This window comes from Hordeum vulgare, chromosome 7H (genome assembly GCF_904849725.1).
Source record: "Hordeum vulgare subsp. vulgare chromosome 7H, MorexV3_pseudomolecules_assembly, whole genome shotgun sequence".
Lineage (NCBI taxonomy): Eukaryota > Viridiplantae > Streptophyta > Magnoliopsida > Poales > Poaceae > Hordeum > Hordeum vulgare.
Window position 1 is genome coordinate 572,450,845 of NC_058524.1, and position 22,860 is coordinate 572,473,704.

General features: G+C 44.7%; 2 protein-coding genes across 3 annotated transcripts; one reads left to right on the forward strand and one right to left on the reverse strand.

The window, feature by feature from the left end:
* Positions 1-2,212: 2,212 nt before the first annotated feature.
* LOC123409337 (60S ribosomal protein L27-like) lies at positions 2,213-11,290 on the forward strand. Its single transcript, XM_045102269.1, has 2 exons — positions 2,213-2,618; positions 11,286-11,290. The coding sequence occupies exons 1-2, from the start codon at positions 2,213-2,215 to the stop codon at positions 11,288-11,290; spliced, it is 411 nt and encodes a 136-aa protein (XP_044958204.1).
* A 499-nt stretch (positions 11,291-11,789) lies between these two features.
* LOC123412802 (xyloglucan endotransglucosylase/hydrolase protein 24-like) lies at positions 11,790-13,085 on the reverse strand. Of its 2 annotated transcripts, none has more exons than XM_045105745.1 (3): positions 12,724-13,085; positions 12,411-12,628; positions 11,790-12,325 (listed from the first exon to the last, which is right to left on the reverse strand). In XM_045105745.1, exons 1-3 carry the CDS (start codon positions 13,003-13,005, stop codon positions 11,944-11,946), a joined length of 882 nt encoding a protein of 293 aa, XP_044961680.1. In that variant the 5' UTR covers positions 13,006-13,085; the 3' UTR covers positions 11,790-11,943. The 2 variants fall into 2 exon arrangements, with proteins under 2 accessions (XP_044961680.1, XP_044961681.1); XM_045105746.1 differs by having other exon boundaries at positions 12,435-12,628; positions 12,724-13,080.
* Positions 13,086-22,860: the final 9,775 nt, after the last annotated feature.

Below are 22,860 nucleotides of genomic sequence, written 5' to 3' on the forward strand. Positions count from 1 at the left end.
GGGGGGTGGCCGCACTGTGCAGGCTTGTGGCCACCTGCTGGCGCCCCTCTGGCGCTTCTTCGGCCCAGTATTTTTTATAAATCCAGAAAAAAAATCCTCGTTGATTTTTACGGCATTGGAGTTGCGCGGAATAGGTGTCTCAACTTTGCTCCACTTTCAGGCCAGAATTCGATTTGTCGGCATTCTCCCTCTTCATGTAAACCTTGCAAAATAAGAGGAAAAGGCATAAGTATTGTACCGTGAAGTGAAATGACAGCTCAAGAAGCGATAAATATCAACATGAAAACATGATGCAAAATGGACGTATCAGGCGGCAACGACGACGGGCTCGGAGCGGCGACGGCGACGAGCTCGGGGCGATGGGCGGAGACAGCGACGGGTTCGGGGCGGCGACAACGACTGGCTCGGGGTGGGGGCGGCGACGGCGACGGGCTCAGGGGCAGCGACGATGATGGACTCGGGGCGGGGGCGGCGACGGCGACGGGCTCGGGGGCGGCGACGACGACGGACTCGGGGCGAGGGCGGCGACGACGACGGGCTCGGGGAAGGCGGTGACGACAAGGAGGAATGGATCGGCGGCGGCGGCGCAGGGCAAAAGGGAGAGGTTGGGGAAAATTCGATAACTCCCGCCTTATATGTGAAAACCTGTTGTCCCATTTCGAGGAACAAACCGAGACTAAAGGTCAATTTTCAGCAGCCTAACAGCCGGGAAGAAGAGACCTTTAGTCCGAGTTTGTGCAGCAACCGACACTAAAGGGAGTCTTTGGTCCCGGTTGGTGCCACAATCTGACACGAATGGCTTGTGCCTGCCATGGTCGAGGTGTTTGGTGAAGAACCACCAAAAACAAGATCTATTCTCCACATGATTCGGAAAAACCCTAGCGCCGCCAACCCTATATAATCTCTTCCCCAACCACGCCGCCAGCTTTCCCCCGCCCACAGCCTGCAACCCCTCCCCCAACCCGAAACCTATCGGCGGCGGCGCAACACGAGGAGAGGAGAAGGAAGATGGTGAAGTTCCTAAAGTCAGGCAAGGCGGTGCACCTGTTGCAGGGCAGGTACGCTGGGAAGAAGGCGGTGATCATGCACGTGTTCGAGGAGGGCACCCGCGACCGCCCTTACGGGAACTGCCTAGTCGCCGGCTGGGCCAAATACCCGAAGAAGGTGATCCGGAAGGACTCGGCCAAGAAGACGGCCAAGAAGTCCCGCGTCAAGGTCTTCCTCAAGCTCATCAACTTCACCAACCTCATGATTCGACATGATTCAAGAAATTCCAACAAGATCTATTCTTCACATGATTCGACATGATTCAAGAAATTCCAACAACATCTATTCTTCACTTGATTCGACATGATTCAAGAAATGCCAACAAGATCTATTCTTACATGATTCGACATGATTCCACATGATTCGACATGATTCAAGAAATTCCAACAAGATCTATTTTTCACATGATTCCACATGATTAACATAATTCAAGAAATTCCAACAAGATCTATTATTCACATGATTCGACATGATTCAAGAAATTCTAACAAGTTTTATTCTTCACATAATTCGACACATGAAACATAACATCTCATATAGATCCACACTAAAAACAGGGTCTTCATGAACCATTCAAGGCCACATCATCAATTTTCAACACTTTCTGACTTCATTTGGTATTTTTCATGCTTTTACTGATTTTTTGGAGCTAAATGACACATAAATTGAAAAGCACTACAAATGAACTCTTAATAGGTTGAAAGTTGGCATGGTATCATCATTTCACCCACATAGCATGTGGTAAAAAGTTGAGAGGGTTGCCGCAAAAACTGGATGCACTTCGTGTACAAATTGGACAATCTCTTTCAAAGTATGAGGGTTTCATGCAAAACTCATCTTTTACAAAAGGCATTTCATTTTTTTCGAACTTATTTCATTTTTTCCCTATTTGTACCACCAACCGACACGAAAGTATGTCTTTGGTACCAGTTTGTGCTACAAACCGACACGAATGGCCTGTGCCTGCCACGACCGAGGTGCTTCGTGAAGAACCACCAAAAACAAGATCTATTCTTCACATGATTCGGTGAAACCCTAGCGCCACCAACCCAATATAATCTCCTCCCCAACAACGCCGCCAGCTTTCCCCCGCCCACAGCCTCCAACCCCTCCCCGAACCCGAAACCCATCGGCGGCGGCGCAGCGCGAGGAGAGGAGAAGGAAGATGGTGAAGTTCCTGAAGCCGGGCAAGGCGGTGATCCTGTTGCAGGGCAGGTACGCCGGGGAGAAGGCAGTGATCGTGCACGTGTTTGAGGAGGGCACCCGCGACCGCCCCTACGGGCACTGCCTGGTCGCCGGCCTGGCCAAATACCCGAAGAAGGTGATCCGCAAGGACTCGGCCAAGAAGACGGCCAAGAAGTCCCGCGACAAGGTCTTCCTCAAGCTCGTCAACTTCACCCACCTCATGCCCACCCTCTACACCCTCGACGTCGACCTCAAGGAGGTGGTCTCCGGCGCCCCCGACTTCCTCACCACCAACGACAAGAAGCTCACCGCCGCGAAGTCCGCCAAGTCCAAGCTCGAGGAGAGGTTCAAGACCGGCAAGAACAGGTGGTTCTTCACCAAGCTCCGCATGATTCGACATGATTCAATAAATGCCAACAAGATCTATTCTTCACATCATTCGACATGATTCCACATGATTCAAGAAATTCCAACAAGATCTATTCTTCACATGACTCGACATGATTCGACATGATTCTAGAAATTCCAACAAGATCTATTCTTCACGTGATTCGACATGATTCAAGAAATGCCAACAAGATCTATTCTTCACATGATTCGACATGATTCAAGAAATGCCAACAACATCTATTCTTTAGATGATTCGACATGATTCCACATGATTGGACATGATTCAAGAAATTCCAACAAGATCTATTCTTCACATGATTCAACATGATTCAAGAAATTCCAACAAGATCTATTCTTCACATGATTCGACATGATTTAAAACTGGATGCACTTCGTGTACAAATCGGACAATCTCTTTCGAAGTATGAGGGTTTCACACGAAAACTCATCTGTTACAAAAGGCATTTTATTTTTTCGAACTTATTCCATTTTTCCCAAATGGGTGCGTGTATTAATTAAAAACCATTACAACATATAATGAATAGAGAAGTGACCAAATTAATAGAAATTCATCATCACATTAAAGCCAAAGTACAGTAGTGACCAAAATAAATACATAATGTTCTTACATAGTTCTCATTATTGAACAACATATAGATCTCTAGAGCATCTAATTAGAACATACATTGAAATTACTAAATTTAAATGCAACAACAAATGCGATCATAACCGCAACTAAGGTACAAATTGATCCAACAACATAATGATACCAAGCCTCAGTATGAATGGCATATTTTCTAATGTTTCTAATCTTCAAGCACATTGCATTCATCTTGATCTTGTGATCGTCACGCACATCGGCAACATCCAACTCCAATATCATCTTCTCGTCTTCAACTCTTTGTAATTTTTCTTTCAATTTACTGCTTTCTTTTTCAATCAAATTTAACTTCTTGGCAAGAATTTGTATGTCGGTTCAAATTTCCGGTTCACATACCTCCTAGATAAAAAAAATCTATGTCACGTTGGTCGGCATAATTGTCATAAACACTAAATAAAACAAATTTTTATAAAAGATAATATATACCACATCCGAATCATAGACAGGACGAGGGTCGACGGAGACGGATACCAAAACCATCGCACTATATAATAACAAACAATAATAGAAGGAAGAAACTTACACAAGTATCTATCTAAATCATACAAGTAAGAACTTTTTCCTTTTAGAAAGAAGATAACAAGAAGAGACTAGCCACGGTGGTGCCGAGCCGAGATGGGCACGGGCGATCGACGGCGGTGAGGACGGGGACGGGACACGGACGGACCGCCAAAGCTACACAAAACTAGAGGAAAATGAACCTTGGACAAGGAGCTTCGAGAGGAGAAAACTTAAGTGTGGCTTGGGCATTTCATCGAACACCTCACGTGCATAGGAGTTGAGCTAGAGCACCACAAAGCTCTCCCACGTCCGGCCAAAAAAACAGAGCAGTGCACTGCTCTGCTCGCGGCCGGCTGGTAATATATAGGCCAAGCATTGGTCCCGGTTTGTGGACGCAACCGGGAGTGAGGGACAACATTTGGTCCCGGTTCTAGCCAAAACCGGGACCAATTGTTGTGGGCCAGGAGCAAGACACATTCGTCCCGGTTCGTGTTTGGAACCGGGACCAAAGGGGCCAGACGAACCGGGACCAATGGCCCACGAGGCCCGGCCGGCGTCGTGGCCTCACGAACCGGGACCGATGCCCCCATGGTCCCGGTCCGTAAGTGAACCGGGACTAATGGGATTTCATCAAGTGGACCAAAGCCCTCTTTTCTACTGATGATAGTCAAAGATGGTAACTTGGCCAACAAGTACAACTCACATCCAACAATCGTGTTATTCCTAAGATGTGTTTGAAACCAACCGCTGAAAGTCACCATATGTGTACGTTTAATCCACGAGTCAGATTGCTCTGGGTTATTGGAGCGTACAATATCCATGTGTTCCTCGATACACATAGCTACCAAGGTGGAATTTTGTAGAACTATGTAGTGCGCTTGAGTGAAAGAATGCCCGTCTATACTTATTACTGCTTACTTTTCTAGCGTTCCTTTTCCAGTAAGTCCCCCCTCATGTCGCGATTGAGGAACACCAACCGACTTATTGTCAGGAATAAAGTCAACACAAAACTCAATAATCTCCTCTATTCCATAGCCCTTGGAGATGTTTCCTTCTGGCCTAGCACAGTTATGAACATATTTCTTTAAGACTTCCATGAACCTCTCAAAGGGGAACATATTGTGTAGAAATACAGGACCCAGAATGGTAATTTCTTTGACTAGGTGAACTAGAACGTGCGTCATAATATTGAAGAAAGATGGTGGGAACACCAACTTGAAACTGACAAGACATTCGAAAAAAATCATTGTGTAACCTTGGTAGGATTTTTGGATCGATTACCTTCTCAGAAATTGCATTGAGGAATGCACATAGCTTCACAATGGGTACTCGAACATTTTCCGATAGAATCCCCCTCAATGCAACCAGAAGAAATTGCGTCATAATCATGTGGTAGTCATGAGAGTTTAGGTTTTGAAAAAAATTCCCAACCATATATTATTCCCTTTATTTTTGACAAGAAGCAAAACGGGGCCTTCATACTTCTCACGCATTCAAAAAATATTTCCTTCTCTTCTTTGGTCAGAGCGTAGCTCGTAGGACCTTGATACTACTTTGGATGCATGCCGTCTTTTTCATTCATACATTGCTGGTCCTCTCGTGCCTCCGATGTATCTTTTGTGTGACCATACACGCCCAAGAAGCCTAGCAGGTTCACACAAAGATTGTTCGTCATGTGCATCACTGTGATTGCAGAGCGGACCTCTAGGACTTTCCAATAGGGTAGCTCCCAAAATATAGATTTCTTCTTCCACATGGGTGTGTGATACGTCTCCATCGTAACTACTTTTCCAAACTCGGTTGCCCTTGTTTTGGACTCTAATTTGCATGATTTGAATGGAACTAACCCAGAATAACGTTGTTTTCAGCAGAATTGCCATGGTGTTGTTTTTGTGCAGAAATGAAATTTCTCGGAACGTCCTGAAAATTTACGGAGAATTTTTCTGGAAAATATGAAAAATACCTGCGCAAAGATCCACCGGAGGGTATGGGCCAGTGGGCCACAAGCCCTGTTGTTGCGGCCACCCCCTCGCCACGGCAACCAAGCTTGTGGGGCCCACGTGGCTCTGTCGCCCCCAAACTCAGCTCTATAAATTCACTTTCGCCCAGAAAAAATCAGAAGAGAAGATTTCATCGCGTTTGCGATACGGAGGCGCCGCGACATCCTGTTCTTCATCTGGAGGACAGATCTGGAGTCCGTTTTGGGCTCTGGAGAGGGGAAATCATCGCCATCGTCATCATCAACCTTCTTCCCTCTCCAATTCCATGAAGCTCTTCATCGTTCGTGAGTAATCTATTCGTAGGCTCGTTGTGCGGTGATGAGTAGGATGAGATCTATCATGTAATCGAGTTAATTTTGACGGGGATTGATCCCTAGTATCCACAATGTTCTGAGATTGATGTTGCTACTACTTTGCCATGCTTAATGCTTGTCACTAGGGCCCGAGTGCCATGATTTCAGATCTGAAATTATTATGTTGTCCAATATATGTGTGTTTTAGATCCGATCTTGCAAGTTGTAGTTACCTACTATGTGTTATGACCCGGCAACCCCGGAGTGACAATAACCGGAACCACTCCCGGTGATGACCATAGTTTGAGGAGTTCATGTGTTCACAAAGTGCTAATGCGTTGTTCCGGTTCTTTATTAAAAGGAGAACCTTAATATCCTGTAGTATCCTTTTGTACCCCGCTACCACGGGAGGGATGGACAATAGATGTCATGCAAGTTCTTTTCCCTAAGCATATATGACTACACACAGAATGCATGCCTACGTGACATTGACGAACGGGAGCTAGCCACATATCTCTCCGTGTTATAACTGTTGCATGATGAATGTCATCCAAACGAATCACCGACCCATTGCCTACGAGTTTGTCCCACTGCTGTTGTTACTTGCTCTGCTGCTACTGTTGTTACTACTGTTGCTGCTATTGATACTTGCTACTGATGTTACTTGCTCTGCTGCTACTGCTGTTACTACTGTTGCTGCTATTGATACTTGCTACTTCTGTTACTTGCTACTGTTGCTACTTGCTACTGCTGTCACTACTGTTGTTCCTTGCCACTACCGCTACTCGTTACACTGCTACTACCTGCTACAATACTGGTTCGCACGACGTTGACGGGGAAGAATATTTCCCGTCCACGGGCAACTTCTGACGCCATTGATAGAACAGTTAGGAATAGTCTGCCGTCAACAGATCGTTTCTGACACCGTTGTTATCATACTACTTTGCTGTTGATACTTTGCTTGCAGATACTAATCTTTCAGGTGTGGTTGAGTCTGACACCTTCAGCTACTAATACTCGAGAGTATCCTCTCACTTCCTGCCTGGCGAACCAACAAATTTGGGTTGAATACTCTACCCTTGAAAACTGCCGTGAACCCACGCGCTGGTGGGCTATTGCAAGACAATTGCTAATTGTTGAGCAACTGGGAGGAGTTCTGGCTATGTTGTCACGAAGGCATCAAGCCAGGGACACGTCAACAACATTCTTCTAATGTTGTTGCCGGGGACTCCTGTTAGTAGTGTGTGTCCCTTAGTGTCATTCGAAACATGTTGTCCTCCAGGACGCTTTCCAAAGTTTACTTTTAAATCCTTGATCATATCAAATATATCATCACTAGTACGGTGGTCATACTTCTTCCGGTGATCTTCATCACCTTTGAAATGCTTGCTTTTCTTTCTTAAGAGATGCCTCATTGGAAGACATTGACAATATCCCGGGTACATATTCTTCTTACATTTAGCCATATATATATATATATATATATATATATATATATATATATATATATATATATATATATATACTTTCAGTCTCATGTAAACAGTGCGTGCATGCATTGTATCCCTTGTTTGTCTGTCCTGAAGGGATACAAAGAGTAGGCCAATCATTGATGGTTACAAACAGCAACGCTCGTCGGTCAAATTCCTCTTGTTTGTGCTCATCCCACAGATACACACCTTTTACCCACAATTGTAAAATTTCTTCAACTAATGTCCTTAGGTACACATCAATGTGGTTTTCTATTTGCTTAAGGCCTTGGATGAGCACTGGCATCATAATAAACTTTCGCTTCATGCACAACCAAGAAGGAAGGTTATAGATATAAAGAGTGACATGCCAGGTGCTATGACTGCACATCTGCTCCCCAAAAGGATTCATGTCATTTGTACTTAAAGCAAACCATAAGTTCCTCGCGTCAACTGCAAAGTCCACGAACTCTCTCTCGATTTTGCTTCACTGCGACCCATCCGCGGGTATTCTCAACTTTGTGTCTTTCTTACGGTCTTCTGTGTGCCATCGCAACAACTTGGCATGCTCTTTGTTTCGGAACAAACGTTTCAACCGTGGTATTATAGGAGCATACCACATCACCTTGGCAGGAACCCTCTTCATAGGGCGCTCGCCCTCAACATCACCAAGGTCATCGCGGCTGATCTTGTAGTGCAATGCATCGCATACCTGGCATGAATTCAAATTCTCGTACTCCTCACCGTGGTAGACGATGCAGTCATTAGGGCATGCATGCATCTTCTGCACCTCTAATCCTAGAGGGCACACAACCTTCTTTTCTTCGTACATAATGGTAGGCAATTTATTATCCTTTGGAAGCATCTTTTTTATTATTTTCAGCAACTTTTCAAATCCCTTGACAGATACACCATTCTCTGCCTTCCGTTGCAGCAATTCCAGTGCAGTACAAAACTTTTTCTTCGTATCTTCACAATTTGGGTACAACAATTTTTTGTGATCCTCTAACATGTGCTCCAACTTCAACCTCTCTCTTTCACTTTCGCAGTTTCTCTGTGCATCAACAATGGCCTAACCAAGATCATCAGCGGGCTCATCTGATGCCTCTTCTTCAACTTCCCCCATTGTAGTACCATCGTATTCACGGAACCTAGGATAGTTGTCATCATCCTCTTATTCTTCATTATCTTCCATTATAACCCCTCTTTCCCCGTGCTTGGTCCAATAGTTATAGTCGGACATGAAACCAGACTCGAGCAGGTGGTTGTGAAGGATTTTTGAGGTAGAGTAATCCTTATTATTCTTACAAACACCACATGGACAACACATAAATCCATTCCGCTTGTTTGCCTCGGCCACACTCATAAAATTATGCAGGCCATTAATGAGATCGGGAGAGCGTCGGTCATCGTACATCCATTGCTGGCTCATCTTCATTACACAACATCGAAGTGACCAAATTAATACAAGTTCAGCACATTAAAACCAAAGAAGAGTAGTGACCAAATGTTATTACTGCAAAAACATATATACATAAAGTTCATACGTACTTCTCATAAAACAACATACAACTATCTAAAGTATTTAAATGCAACAACAAATGCGATCAAAATTGCAACTAAGGTAATAATTGACCCAACAACATAATGACACCAAGCCTCTTTATTAATGGCATATTTTCTGATCTTTCTAATCTTCAAGTGCATTGCATCCATCTTGATCTTGTGATCATCGACGAAATCGGCAACATAAAACTCCAATTTCATCTTCTCTTCTTGAATTATTTTCAATTTTTCTTTCACATAATCATTTTCTTTTTCAACTAAATTTAACTTCTCGGCAAGAGAGTCAGTTGAAATTTCCGGTTCACATACCTCCTAGATAAAAATATATGTGTCAACTTGATGGGCATAATTGTCATAAACACGAAATAAAACAAATAGTTATAAAAGATACTATACCACATCCGAATCATAAACCGGACGAGGACCGACGGGGACGAATATCAAAACCATGGCACTATATATAACAAACAATCATACAAGTAAGAAACTTATACAAGTAACTATCTAAATCATACAAATAAGATTCTTTTTTTTTTTACAAAAAGGATAAGAACAAGAGGCTCACCAAGGTGGTGCCAGTGACGGGACGGCGCGGACGGTGGTGAGGACGGGGACGGGAAGGCACTAAGTAAACCACACCTACACACATATGCAAACTAAGAAGTTGATATGAGCTCAAATTGCATATATATATATATATATATATATATATATATATATATATATAAAATAAAACTCCCACATAATTACTCGCAAAATAAAATCCACAAATCACTATACTTATAAAGCATGAAACGAGCTAAACTAGCAATGAGAGATGAAAGGATGAAGGTGCTAACCTTTTAGAGCCCTTGGATGGATGGGGTGCCGCCAATCTTGACAAATCTTGGCAAAAATGAAAGATCAACTCAAGCTTGGGGAAGGAAACATAGAGGAAAGAAAACTTGCACTCGAGCTGGACGAAGCAGCTTTATATAGGGAAGACTTTAGCCCCGGTTGGATATACCAACTGGGCCTAAAGGTCTATGTTTAGTTTCGGTTGGTGATACCAACCGGCAGTGAAGGGACTCGCAGGGGCTCCAGCCTGCCGTAACCGCTTTAGTCCCGGTTGATATTACCAACCGGGATTAGAGGTCCCATTTGAATCGGGACTAATCCTAGCTGTGCCCCCGTCCGCTCCTAGCCGTTGGAACCGGGGCTAATGCTCACATTAGTCCTAGGTTCAAACCCGGTCGGGATCGGACTAGAGCTCTGGACGAAAGGTCTGTTTTGTACTAGTGATTACTCCCTTAAGTTCTTTTTACTCTCATATAAGATTTTGTTTTAAGTCAAACTCCATAAAATTTGACCATATTTATATAAAAAATATCAACATGTACAATACCATATATAACATGAAAATTAAATTGATGATGCATCTAATTATACTAGCAAGTGGAAGGCGCAGCGGCACGCCGCGTCAATGGCTTAACCCGTGCTTTCATGTATGTTGTTTCTTATTTTAACATGAGAGAAGGAATGACAATGGGTTTGACGTCGAGCTGGTTGCATTGATTTATATAACGAACGCCTTTTCATATAGACTATAATTCTTGAATCATTAAGTTAAAAATGAGGAGGAGGGAAATATGGGATAGTGGGAGGTGGAAATGAGTGGAAACCCTTAAGTTAAATATAAAAACATTTAAAAAATTGAAATCCTAAACTTTTTGTATTTGCAAACAATTTTGACATGAAGGTAACAATTTTTGAATATTGTTCTGGATTTTTTGAACCAAATTTAAAAACACAAATATTTTTTAAAAAGTAAACAAAAATTCTAAAAAGTACAATCATTCTATGAATTTCTTAATATTAGTTCGAAAAGGAAAATAAACTTACAAAAGATAAATAAATAAATAAAAACATAAAAAGGAGTGAAATATCTATCAAGCGATGAAAAAAAACGGCGCAAAAAATAAAAACCAGTGAATAACCTGAAGTGAACCAAAATAAAAAGTGGGATACATGTGTCAAGCCGAGGTGAGTCGTTATTCACAATGGCAAACGCACATGAAAGCTTCTAGCTTAGTAGCTTTAATATAGTAGTATATTCATTTAGAATGTTGATACTTTTGTCTACAAAGTTGGTCAGACTTTACGAAGTTTAACTTCAGACAAATGTTATATGCAGAGTAAAGTAGACGACATTTTCTTTTGAGGGGTCTACAAAATTCTGATATTCTACAAAAAATCATGTTTTTTGAGGGATTTTGGATTGTACAGGATTCAAGAGAATTCTTTCAGGCCTTGTTTCGTACTAGTGTTTTTTAAGAGATTGGTGGGGATAATCCCCCAAGGGATTGGGTGAAACCCCAACCTTCACCAAATTCCTCCAAATCCCCATTTATCCCCAATACACTAGGTAGGGGTAGTGTATTGGGTATTGAAAAAAATGCACTATAATTTAAGGATTTGAGGGGAAATGAGGGGATGAAACATGTCAAATACACTATAACCAAATGGTGTTATGGGATGTGTGGGGATTGAGGGGTTTGACCGGGATAATCCCCAGAAATTCCTAAAATACACTAGTATACCAAACAAGGCCTCAAGATTTGAAAGCCAAATCAATTTTTTTTGCAGTTTTGCAAACCGAGATTCTCCATAATGTGCTCAAAAGAACTGGGCCGTAGCATACGCTGAATTTATTATATCATGTATGTATTTATATACTTAATTACATTGCATGGTTACATTTACATCCATATACGTAGGCATAGAAATTATACTTTTACCCAATCTATAATGCTCCGCCCGACCCCGGCAACGTCGCCACAAGACAAGACATTCTACTTGCTGGCGCACTCGGGCGGGGCGCCGTCCTTGAACCTCCACGTGTCCGTGCAGTAGTTGTAGATCATGTAGTTCTTCTGCACCCACTGGAGGCGGTCCAACGCCGTGGCGTCCAGCTCCTGGTACATCCACGCGCCGTTGGAGTTGGCGCACGCCGCCGCGTCCTGCGACGCGCACCCGCTCGCGGCGAGCCCCTTGTACGACGCCACGAACGGCGCCCGCGACCAGTCCGTCCTCACCCGCCCGCCCTGCGTCGCCCACTCTTCCGCGTCCCACACGCTCGCGTACACCCTCATCGCCTGGCTCCGCAGGTAGGGAACCCCCGTCGCCGCCTCCCGGTTGCGGTGCTCCCGTATCGGCGTCCCGTCCACGTAGAACCTGCATGCGGAGAAACGGGTTCATTCATGCATGAGGTCTTGTCCTGCGTCGACAAGAGGTTGAAGAGAGAGAGAGAGAGAGAGACCGACGCCGTCTGCATACTACGTACAGGATGTGTGTGGGGTTCCAGAGGACGGAGTAGGTGTGGAAGTCGGCGGTGGGGTCGAACCACATGCGGAACTGCTGCTCCCGGCCGCCCTTGCCCTGGCTGTACACGTTGGTGTGCACCGTGTAGGGCTGCCCGCTCGCGTTGCCCAGGAACTCGAAGTCGATCTCGTCGTGCGCCGACCCCTGCGACGACAGCTGCAATATAGTAGGCTCGAATCAGTACAGTACTCCCCATGCATGATGCGAGTCAACACGCACGTGCACACGTGCGGTCGTGCAAGAAAACGTACGTAGAAAGTGGCGACGGTGCCGGCGGAGTCGCCGGGGACGAGCTTGATCTGCATGTCGAAGCGGCCGTACAGGTACTGGTTCTTGGACTGGAACCCGGAGCCGGAGGCCCTGTCGAGCGACAGCGTGAGGAGGTCGCCGCCGCCGAGGATCTTGCCGCGCCCGTCGCCCCACGTGATGTCCACGTCCTGGTAGAAGTTGCCGGCCGCGCGGGCCACGCCGGCGAGCAGCAGCAGCAGTGGCAGCACAGAGCACGGGACTGTTCTACTGGGACCGGACGCCATCCTTGGGATATTGAATTCTTTCTGAACTCGCTCGGTATTGTATTCCGGCGTGTTTGTGTGAGGCGAGGCAGGTGCAAGTTGTGGGTTTTATAGGCCAGTGGGACTGGGAGGAGGATGACATCCTCTCATTCCATTCCTTCGATTCCTTTCGATGGGTAGGGGCGAGGATGGTTGGACCAGAGAAAGAGAGCAAGGTTGTACGTGAGCTGGATCGATCAATAGCCTGGCGATGCTGACCCGATCAAGTCCATCAGAAACCACACGGCTTTGTTTGCCAGTTATTTTGCTTCTGGCTCTTGGTTTTCTTCGTCTCCAGCAGGAAATCCATGACGGCGTGGAAACGTTGGCGCCCGGCTGATCGGGCTGCATTTGTTTGTTTGTTCGGCAGGTTTGGCGACTCACATATTTTGGACCCAGTTCAACAGTCGTGCGTAGGCGACTCACTGCATGTACATGCATCATTGATCAGTGTTCAGTACCGGTACGTTATCAGTTTGGAGCAAGATTCTGCTTTCTTGTTAGATATGGCGAGCAAATTTATGATTAGGCTAGGAACGCGTATATGATCTCTCCATCTAGCGCGCCAATGTGTTTGCAAGTCATGTCCTGTATCAAGTATCAACGAGAAGTAGCTTGATCCAGCCTTGCATGCCGGCTCATCTGATAAGGGGAATTTATGAAGCACCTAATTGTGAGCTAATTAGGAGTGACAATCATGTATCAACGCATATTTCTGAAGAAACTAATTGCATGGTCTGCGGACGTCAGGACCTTCTTGAAAGCCTCAATGGGCTGCTCTACTTCTCTTTGCTAGAGACAGCTCCGGGGAAACCCCAGACCTGATGAGGTCGGATGATGGTGGCGTTTCGATGTCGTTCCCCTTTTAAAGACATCTTTTTTTAAGCTTTATCCATCCTTTTTTTTACAAAGGGAACATATTAATATTATGAAGATAATATGATATCCGGCCTCGGCATCAATGATACACACATCCAAAAACAGAAGGAAGAAAAAAAACACCCAGCCTCGATGAACAATCACTAGCAGGAGCAAAACAATAAGCACCACAAAAGACAATACCCGGGTTACAAAAGAGGTACTAAAAAAGCAACTTCTTCAAAAAGAAAACAATGCATAAGCATTATCATTGCTCGATCGAAGATCTTGGGTTTTCATCTAGGTGAAAGTTTGAGTTCACTATAAAAAACAATGCCTCCAACAAGGTCATTGCCAGATACAACCAACAAAAGCCAGACCTTGGGTTTTCATCCTCGGAATCGAGACTCGGTACTCGAGGAGCACCACTAAATATGCTTTTCTTCAGTGTTGCCGCCCCCGCTTGCCGAGGTCGCTGTTGCAAGTCACCATACACCTCACACAAAATCTTCATAGCATCCAATACCCCTTTTCACCAAGGTTTTACCGAGCTAGCATAATGTGAGGTGGGCGACGGGAGAGTTGTGTGTTGTGGTGGCTAGGATGGTGAGGGTTGTCGCGGCATTTCCCGTGGAAGTTGACAGTGTTGCCAGGAGGCTTTTGTGGCAGCAAGCAGCGGTGCTAAGTGATGTCGGGGTCCCGACATGGTTGCGGTAGTCGGCTAATTGCCCGGTACAAGTTGGTGGTGTGGGGAGGGGGGAGGGGTTGTGACAACAAGTAGTGGTGGTGAATGATGTTGGCTCTTTTCCGGTGTGTCTGTGGGTTCGACTTAGGTTGTTTGGTGCCACAAAATCATAGTTGTGGCGGCGGGTTAAGGTGGCAACGACGACGAGCAATAGGTGGTATGTCTAGTGATCTTCCATAACACCCACTTTGCATTTTTTTTCCATAGCTCTCTGTCAGAACCAGAGCTCTGTTGTCCCTATCACATGTAGATATGTGATTGGCATGAATCTTCATGTAGCTCCGCACGGTCTCTATAGAGTGGGTTAGGTTGACGCTGGCACGCTGCTGAGAAATAAGTGACGACGATTATATGCAATGTGCTACCTCAACGAGGTTTTCTTCGTACTGGTCTGTGTAGGGTATCCTGTGGGCACAACTTAACAAGTTGTGATGATTTTTTCTTCTGGTTTTTCGTTAGTTAATCGAACAACTTTCTTTTTCTTAATTAATTAATGGATAAACCAAATCTTATGGACCCGTTTAAAAATGATGGTCCAACATTTGCATACATATAGTCGATCATGGTCGTAATATTTCGACCACACATGATATTCCGTTGCTACACATCTGCATTACATCCGTTTTGTGGCACAGTTATATAGTACTCCATTTTTACATAATATAAGGCGTGCTTGACTTTACACGGTGTTTGATGTATGACTGATTTAGACAAGGTATCATTTTATTTATCTTGCAAATGCTTTTGTTTATTTATGTATTTATACTTTTTCGTTGACATATTATAATTAAAAATCATACTAGAAGTGTTGTGTTGAAGACCATAAAAGCCAAGCTCACAATATATTTAGGGAAGGAGCGTGTAGCGAATGTTTTTTAACACAACACAAATGTAGATGCTCACATACACATACATACATTCATCTTATGGACGCACGCACGCGCATCCTGAGCATATTTGAGATACAAAGCCGACACAACATCATGTTATTGACGAAGTCACAACATATGTCTTCGTAATCGATGAAAACATCTTCTTTCAATAAACAAACATCCCTGAAAACTCTGAAATACATTCAGAAAAATGCGAGCAACAGTGTCAAGTCTAGGACTTAACCCTGGTGGTTGCACCACAAGGCATCTAACCATCCGAGCTACACTCAGATAAGCAGCTATATATAGAGGGAATTTGGTGTTCAATTTATTTTGCTACGAGAATATAGTACTGTTCTATTGGGTCAACCTAATTGTAATTTACTAATGCATAAAGAACTACACATCTGCATATATGTACATCTTTTGCGTTCTCTCTTGAGATAATCCATTTTCCAAATAAACAAATTTGCTGATTAAAGCAAAGCGCATAGTCAAGCTTTTGCGTTGAGGTAGCATACACTTTCCACTTACACGTTCAAGAAAGTTGGGTGGGCATCATAATTGTGCTACGTGGAGAGTCCAAGAGCAATCACCAATGGGAATGGGATTATGGGATATGGTAATCGGGCCACTTAATTTGCACACCATGCACCATACACACCAAAACTAGCTGCTAAAATACTGGCATTTTATGCCGACCACGCCGGCGCCTCCACTTCGAAGTTCCAACTCGAGCACCGATGCCCCGTAGACACGTACGTACACCATCCAACCGAGTGAATGCAGCATCAGCCGGTAATAAGCAAGTCCCTGATGTCTATGACGATTTCATTTTGTCTCCCGTGTCGATATGATCCCCCTCTCGCGCGCATGCACGGTGCAAGTAATCAAGCACCGACGAGGAAGAGTACACGGGTTGCTTCCCAGATCGAACTTCCATCGAATAGCAAAAACGCTGCCTTCTCTCCAACTATGATCACATAGTTGACAACGTACACGTACGTACGTCGCGGCCGCCGCCATCAACATCCTGCAGAAATTCCAACACGCGCCGCCCGTATAATCAGCATGCATGTACGCATGCACATCTCCATCGATCCATCTTGTTCCAGAGGTGCCCTGGACGAGCACTCCACTTGACATAGCCTTATCGATCCGCCCAACCAAATGCCCCATCCCATTCAATCTTTCGCCACTATCTTTAGCTCTTGTTAAACCCATCTTTTCAGATAAGAAAAAAGGCAGGCACGCACCACGGAGGACTACTCCTACTTGTGTTGCGACAGCGTTGGGGGCCGGCCGAACGTCGCCGTCGATCAAATGGAGTCGCCGATCGATCCCTAAGCTATAGCTATAAGGTGACGATCATGGGTTGGCCGTTAAAGTTGGGCAACTTCCCGGGTCTTTTCCAACCTTGTGCTACTGGTCTGTTATCGCCATTGGCCGCACTAGCGACATGGTCACTGCTAATGGAACGAGATCACGTCTTGCTGCTGACCGGCGGGTTTTGCTCAGGGGGACACGTATGAGACGTAGTTTTCCGAGTTTTAGCTAACAGATAATGGTGCAACAGTCGTGTTGTTTGTTAGCCCAGAGTAATGTTGACCAGGGAAACCACGCACTCCCGATGCCCAGCACCTGGTACTTGGTTTCCAGCACTACCTATCTTCCTTTTTTTTCTGAATTCGCACTCACAATTGTGTGATCCGAATCGCAAGACATTTATACGTGGAAAGTCCTTAACAAACGCATGACATTTATATTTTGGCATGGCAACTTCGGCGTTCGCTGACAGTTTTGCTTATGACGATTCGTCACATATTTATGTCCTCTTAGAGCATCTCTAGCAGACCCAGCATTTTTGCGCGTCGCAAAAGCCATTTACATTTTGATGAAGTGCAGTTTTATGGGACGAAATTTTGCGCTGCAAAACAGATCCCGTTAACGAAACTGCATAATTTTAAAAAAAAACATTCGCGGACGAAATTGCAACCACACTCATTCAGAGTTCATAACTTACTACATGATCATACATACTACATTCAGAGTTCATCACTTACTAGAGGGGGGTAGAGGTAAGCTAACCCTACCAGAGTTTACCGGAGCTACTAACTACCCTACCACACTACGCAAAATTTTGCTCACCGGAGCTCGTGCGGTAGTAGATGCGGCAGCGCTCAGTTATCGTCGGAGGAGGAGGAGAGCTCGACGTAGATGCGCTCCTGCGTAGTGGCTTCGCGGCGCCACTCCTCCACCTTGTCGCCGAAGGCGAGGGCCGACGCGACACCCTGCTCGTAGAGCACGGTGTCAATCTCCTCGTCCCTCCGGCGGCGCTGCCGGTCCTCTTCCGCCTCCCGCGCTCTGCGCACCAACGGGGGGAGGAAGTCCTCCGGTCCAACGACGCCCCCGGTACATCGCTCCGGCCCCGCCTCGGCCTCCGGCTCCATCTTCACCGGCGGGATCTCCTATAGCTCCCTCTCCACCGGGGGCAGGGAGGAGTGCGAGCTCGACGCCTCCGAGGAGTTGCCGAAGAAGAGGCGGCCGCGCGCGCGGTCGTACTCCTCTGTCTCGCGATGGAGGAGTGACGACGGCGGTGTTAGGCCCCACTGCGTGTACCGGCGAGCGGTGCGCTTCCGCGCGGCGTTGGATTTCATGCGACGATCCCTCTCGAGGTCGTTGTTGCCACGGCCGCCGAAGTTGGCCATCTTGGGCGGTGGATTGGAGCGGTTAGGTGGCGGAATGGAGGCATGCAGCGACGGATCTGAGGCGCCGGCGGTGAGGTGTGGGAATTTTTCGTGGCGACGGAGGGATAGGGTTTCGACCCGCATTCAGCTGCCGAACTCGCAGATATAGCGGTCAAGGGGTCGCGTTTACGGGCCACCGCGAAATATTTACAGGCTGGACCGTGTATACAGTATCTAGTCTGGCACAAAAAATGTCCCAAACCCGTATAATCACCGGAATTTTACAGTTCCGACCATTATACGAAATCCGATATAAATGCTCTTATAACGGTGAAGAACATTGGCATGACATTTTCAGGCCAACGGTTTGAGAGGGAGAGAGAGAGGTCGTCTATTTGTGGACATGGCTTTTCTGCTCCCGGTCTTATCTATACCAGGTACGAAAAGTAAAATTAAATAAAATAGTAAAAAATCTGAAATTCTTAGGCATTCAAGATGCTCATGCACACAAAGTGTGTGTGTGTGCAAAATTTCGTGCTATTGGGACATCTCAGGAGCTCGTGTCAGAAAAAAAAATTGAGTGTTTGAATTTTTTTAGAAAAAGTACACTCATTGGAGGTAATTTTGTTTTACAGGTACAAGCTCCTTAGATGTCCAAACACCCCAACTTTTTGCATGTTGATTTTTTATTTACTTTTATGAATTTACCGTTCATATGGTGTAGATGAGCCCGATCGAGCACCGTTCCGAATTCTCATTTTTCATATTAGAATTACTAACTGATTTGTTCAATTTATGCACCTTAACTCCTAAACCAAGCATTTTGCATGTTGAACTTTCAAAACTAGAGAAATTTTGTCCCTCAACGTGATGTGGCCTTTTGATGAGAGACACACACTAGAAAAATAGTACATTACAAAGAAAAAAGTGACTAGAAGAAATAAAAGTTCAGGCAACCAAAAATAGGAAGACCATAAATTTATTATACCACTTCGGACTTCCAATTTATTGTATTGTATGAGTTGATCGGTTCATGTAACACAAATCAATTAGGCCTCATTTGAAGCAAAGGAAAAAAACATAGTAGCAATTTTTGGAGGATATGATTCCTATTCAATTTTTCCTTTCGTATCACTTGGGACAAAGAAATTGCTATCCTACATTCTTTTGAAGTTCCTATGGACTCTCTCATTCCATAGGAATTTTAGAAACCAAATATGACATACGACCTCATGTTTTCTTTGTAAGAATTTGTGAAAGCGTTCCTACTCTCCAAACAAGGAGAGTCGTGTGTATATATATTGATATGAGCGAGAGGGAGAGGCCGCATGGCCTTTACAAGATACGGTAGTTGAAGCTACCGAGAGAGATTACATCGGGAGGTAGAGATAAGAGAGAATAAAGGAAAAATGTTTGAGAAGTTTAACTCTATCTCTAATAACCTAACTTCCTATACAAGATTATGTTTAACACCCTCCCTTAATCACAACTACATAAGTTGAGATTACGCTTAAACTCCTCTAGGCCTCTAGTAAGAAGCGCTTTAGTGAATCCATCTGCAAGCTGATCTCTTGATGAGGGACTGAACCTGATTTTCAATTCTCTATCTGCAACTCTTTCTCTAACAAAGTGAAAATCTATCTCAATATGCTTAGTCCTAGCATGAAAAACTAGATTAGCAGATAGATATGTTGTACCAAGGTTGTCACACCAAAGACAATGAGTTTGAAGTTGTGGCACTCTAAGCTCATTGAGTATTGGCTGAACCCAAATGACTTCAGCTAATGCTTTATATTCTGTTTTTGTATTAGACCTGGAGACAGTGGCTTGTTTCTTTGCACATCAAGAAATCAAGTTAGGTCCATAAAAGGTAGGAAAGCCCCCTGTGGACCTTCTGTCGTCCAGGCATCCAGCCCAATCAGCATTAGAGAAGGCACTAATACGAGTGGAAGATGATTTATTGATTGCTAAGCTAATACCAATTGTGTGCTACAAATACCTCAGAATATGTTTGGCTGTTGTCCACTGAGATGTGGTGGGTGCATGAAGGAACTAGCAACCCTTATTAACTGCAAAGCAAATATCAGGCGGATTAAGAGTTAAATAATGGAGTGGACTAACTATGCTCATGTAACTTGTGTTGTCTTCCTGGTCCAGGAGTTCTCCTTATGTCAGAGACAATGATTCTTAACTACATAAGGGAGTTGGAGAAGATTTACAGCCTTCCATGCCAACTCTGCTCAAAAGATCATTTGCATATTTTTGTTATGACAAATGAATCCCACTGCTGGTTTTCTTTACCTCAATTCCTAAAAAGAAGTGCAAGTCTCTCAAATCCTTTAAGAAAATTCTAGAGAGCAGATCATTTAGTAGTTCTATTACTGCTTCATTTGGTGAACTAGTAGCAATAATGTCATCGACATAGATAAGGACAAATATAGATGTCTAAAACTTGTTGTAAAATAAAGAGTGGTGTGTCAGACTTTGATGGCACAAAACCAATTGCTTGCAATTTCATACTTAACTGACAGTACCATGCTCTTGAAGCTTGTTTCATCCCATACAAGACCTTTTCAAGTTTGCAAACATGAAACGATGAATTTTGATTTTTGAACCGAGGAGGTTGTTTCATGTATACCTCCTCTCACAACACCATGAAAAAATGTGTTATGCACGTCTAGCTATCTGATACTCCATTCCGTGGAAACAACAATGGACAATACAAGGCAAGCGGTAGAAGCTTTGACAACGGGATTAAAAGTGTCCTCGTAATCAATGCCATATCTTTGCTTGAAACCTTTTGGAACTAACCGTGCTTAAATGGCGATCAATAGTGCCATTAGATTTTCTTTTGGTCCTATAAACCCATTTGCAGTCAATTAAACCTATTCCTGCCACACATGGAACTAGGTGCCATGTTTTGTTTCTCTGTAGTGCAAGGTATTCCTCTTCCGTTGCAGTTCTCCATTTTGCATCTCCAAGTGCTTCACCTAATGTTTTTGGTTCACCCGATTCACTGGGCAAACAAGTTAACCCGTAGAGAGAAAGTTTGGATATTATTACTCCATTTTGTAGTCTGATGCGTAGTGGTGTAGAAACAGCTAGAGGACATGTCTCCACAAAAGATCCTCATTCTGGCACACCGGCTGCTCCAAAATTTGGCACGGATCCCGCCACGCCCGTGGGAACAGATCCCGATGCCAATATTGTCGTGACAGGGGAGGCAGGATCCCGCCTGTCCTCGGGCGTCCGCCTGACAGCCACTACTAGGGAAAACCCTACTAGTAGGGTTGGGTTTTAGGCTACGAGTAGCGTTGGTCGGAGCGCTACTGCTATGTCGCTACAGCTAATTTTTAGCTGGCTGGCGAACTGCGTCCGCCTGGTCTCAAGAACAGGCTCATCGGCCACTTCGGTGCAAGCTGCACGCGCAGGGGCCACCTAGGGATGTGTGGTGCATGGTGGTTGGCACGGAGAGATCGCACATGAGCTGCTGCTGGAGGTTACACGTGAACCGGTTGAGGGCGCGGATCCTGAAGTAGATTCGGTTACTGCACCTCGCGACGGCTCTGCAGTCAATGACAGTGATCCTCAGGAGTAAGCGCCATCATTTTTCGTGCACATAAAATGACGCCGTGAATTGCCATGTTCCATAGAATGCCCATCAAAAGATGCACCATTTTCTTCCATGTTTGGTTCTACAATAGTATTCTCAGGCAAAGCATTAGGATAATTAGGCAAATGTTGATCACCACAATTATTGTCATCCCCATTAGAAAGACGAGGAGGCAAAATAAACATTTCTTTTCGAAGAAGTGCACCGGCATTGTGATGAAGTGTGGTAAAGGGAAATTTTGTTACATCAAAAACAACATCATGAGATATATAGACATGGCCGATGGACATATCAAGGCACTTGACCCCCTTTATGCTCCATACTATAGCCAATAAAAACACATTGCTTGGATCTAAACATGAGTTTGCGATTATTATAGGGACGAAGGTTGGGCCGACATGCACACCCAAAAACCTGAAGGGGTTGTAATCTGGTTTGACATTCGAGAAGACGTTATGTGGGAGTTTCATGCTTGATGACATGACTAGATAGCATATTAATAAGATGAACAGTAGTAATGAATGCTTCATCCCAGAATTTCAAAGGCATGGAAGCAACAACAAACATAGGTAGGCCTACTTCAACAATATGCCTATGTTTGCGTTCGGCAGATCCATTTTGTTGGTGTGCACGGGACATGAGACATGATGAGACATTCCCAATTGTTGAAAGAACGAATTTAATTTTTCATATTCACCACCCCAGTCCGACTGGACTGTAATGATTTTGCTATCAAACTGTCATTCAACAAGAGCTTGAAAGTTATGAAACACTTGGAACACATCTGAATGCTTCTTTATGAGATAGATCCATGTGTGTTTTCTATAGTCTTTAATAAACACTAGTGGGGACGGGGCCTTTAGCCCCGGCCCGTAAGGGGCTTTAGTCCCGGTTCACCAACCGGGACTAAAGGGGCGGGACTAAAGGCCTAACCTTTAGTCCCGGCCCTGTTACAATCCGGGACTAAAGGTGCTCCACGTGGGCGCCTCGTAGCGCCCCAGGGGCAGGCCCTTTAGTCCCGGTTCGTTACACGGACCGGGACTAAAGATTTTCAGATTTTGC

Coding starts and splice junctions, on each gene's coding strand:
- LOC123412802 (XM_045105745.1), bottom strand. CDS start 13,005: ATGGCGTCCGGTCCCAGTAGAACAGTCCCGTGCTCTGTGCTGCCACTG. Junction 12,629..12,723: donor GCACCGTCGCCACTTTCTAC/GTACGTTTTCTT, acceptor ACTATATTGCAG/CTGTCGTCGCAGGGGTCGGC. Junction 12,326..12,410: donor GTAGTATGCAGACGGCGTCG/GTCTCTCTCTCT, acceptor CTCCGCATGCAG/GTTCTACGTGGACGGGACGC.
- LOC123409337 (XM_045102269.1), top strand. CDS start 2,213: ATGGTGAAGTTCCTGAAGCCGGGCAAGGCGGTGATCCTGTTGCAGGGC.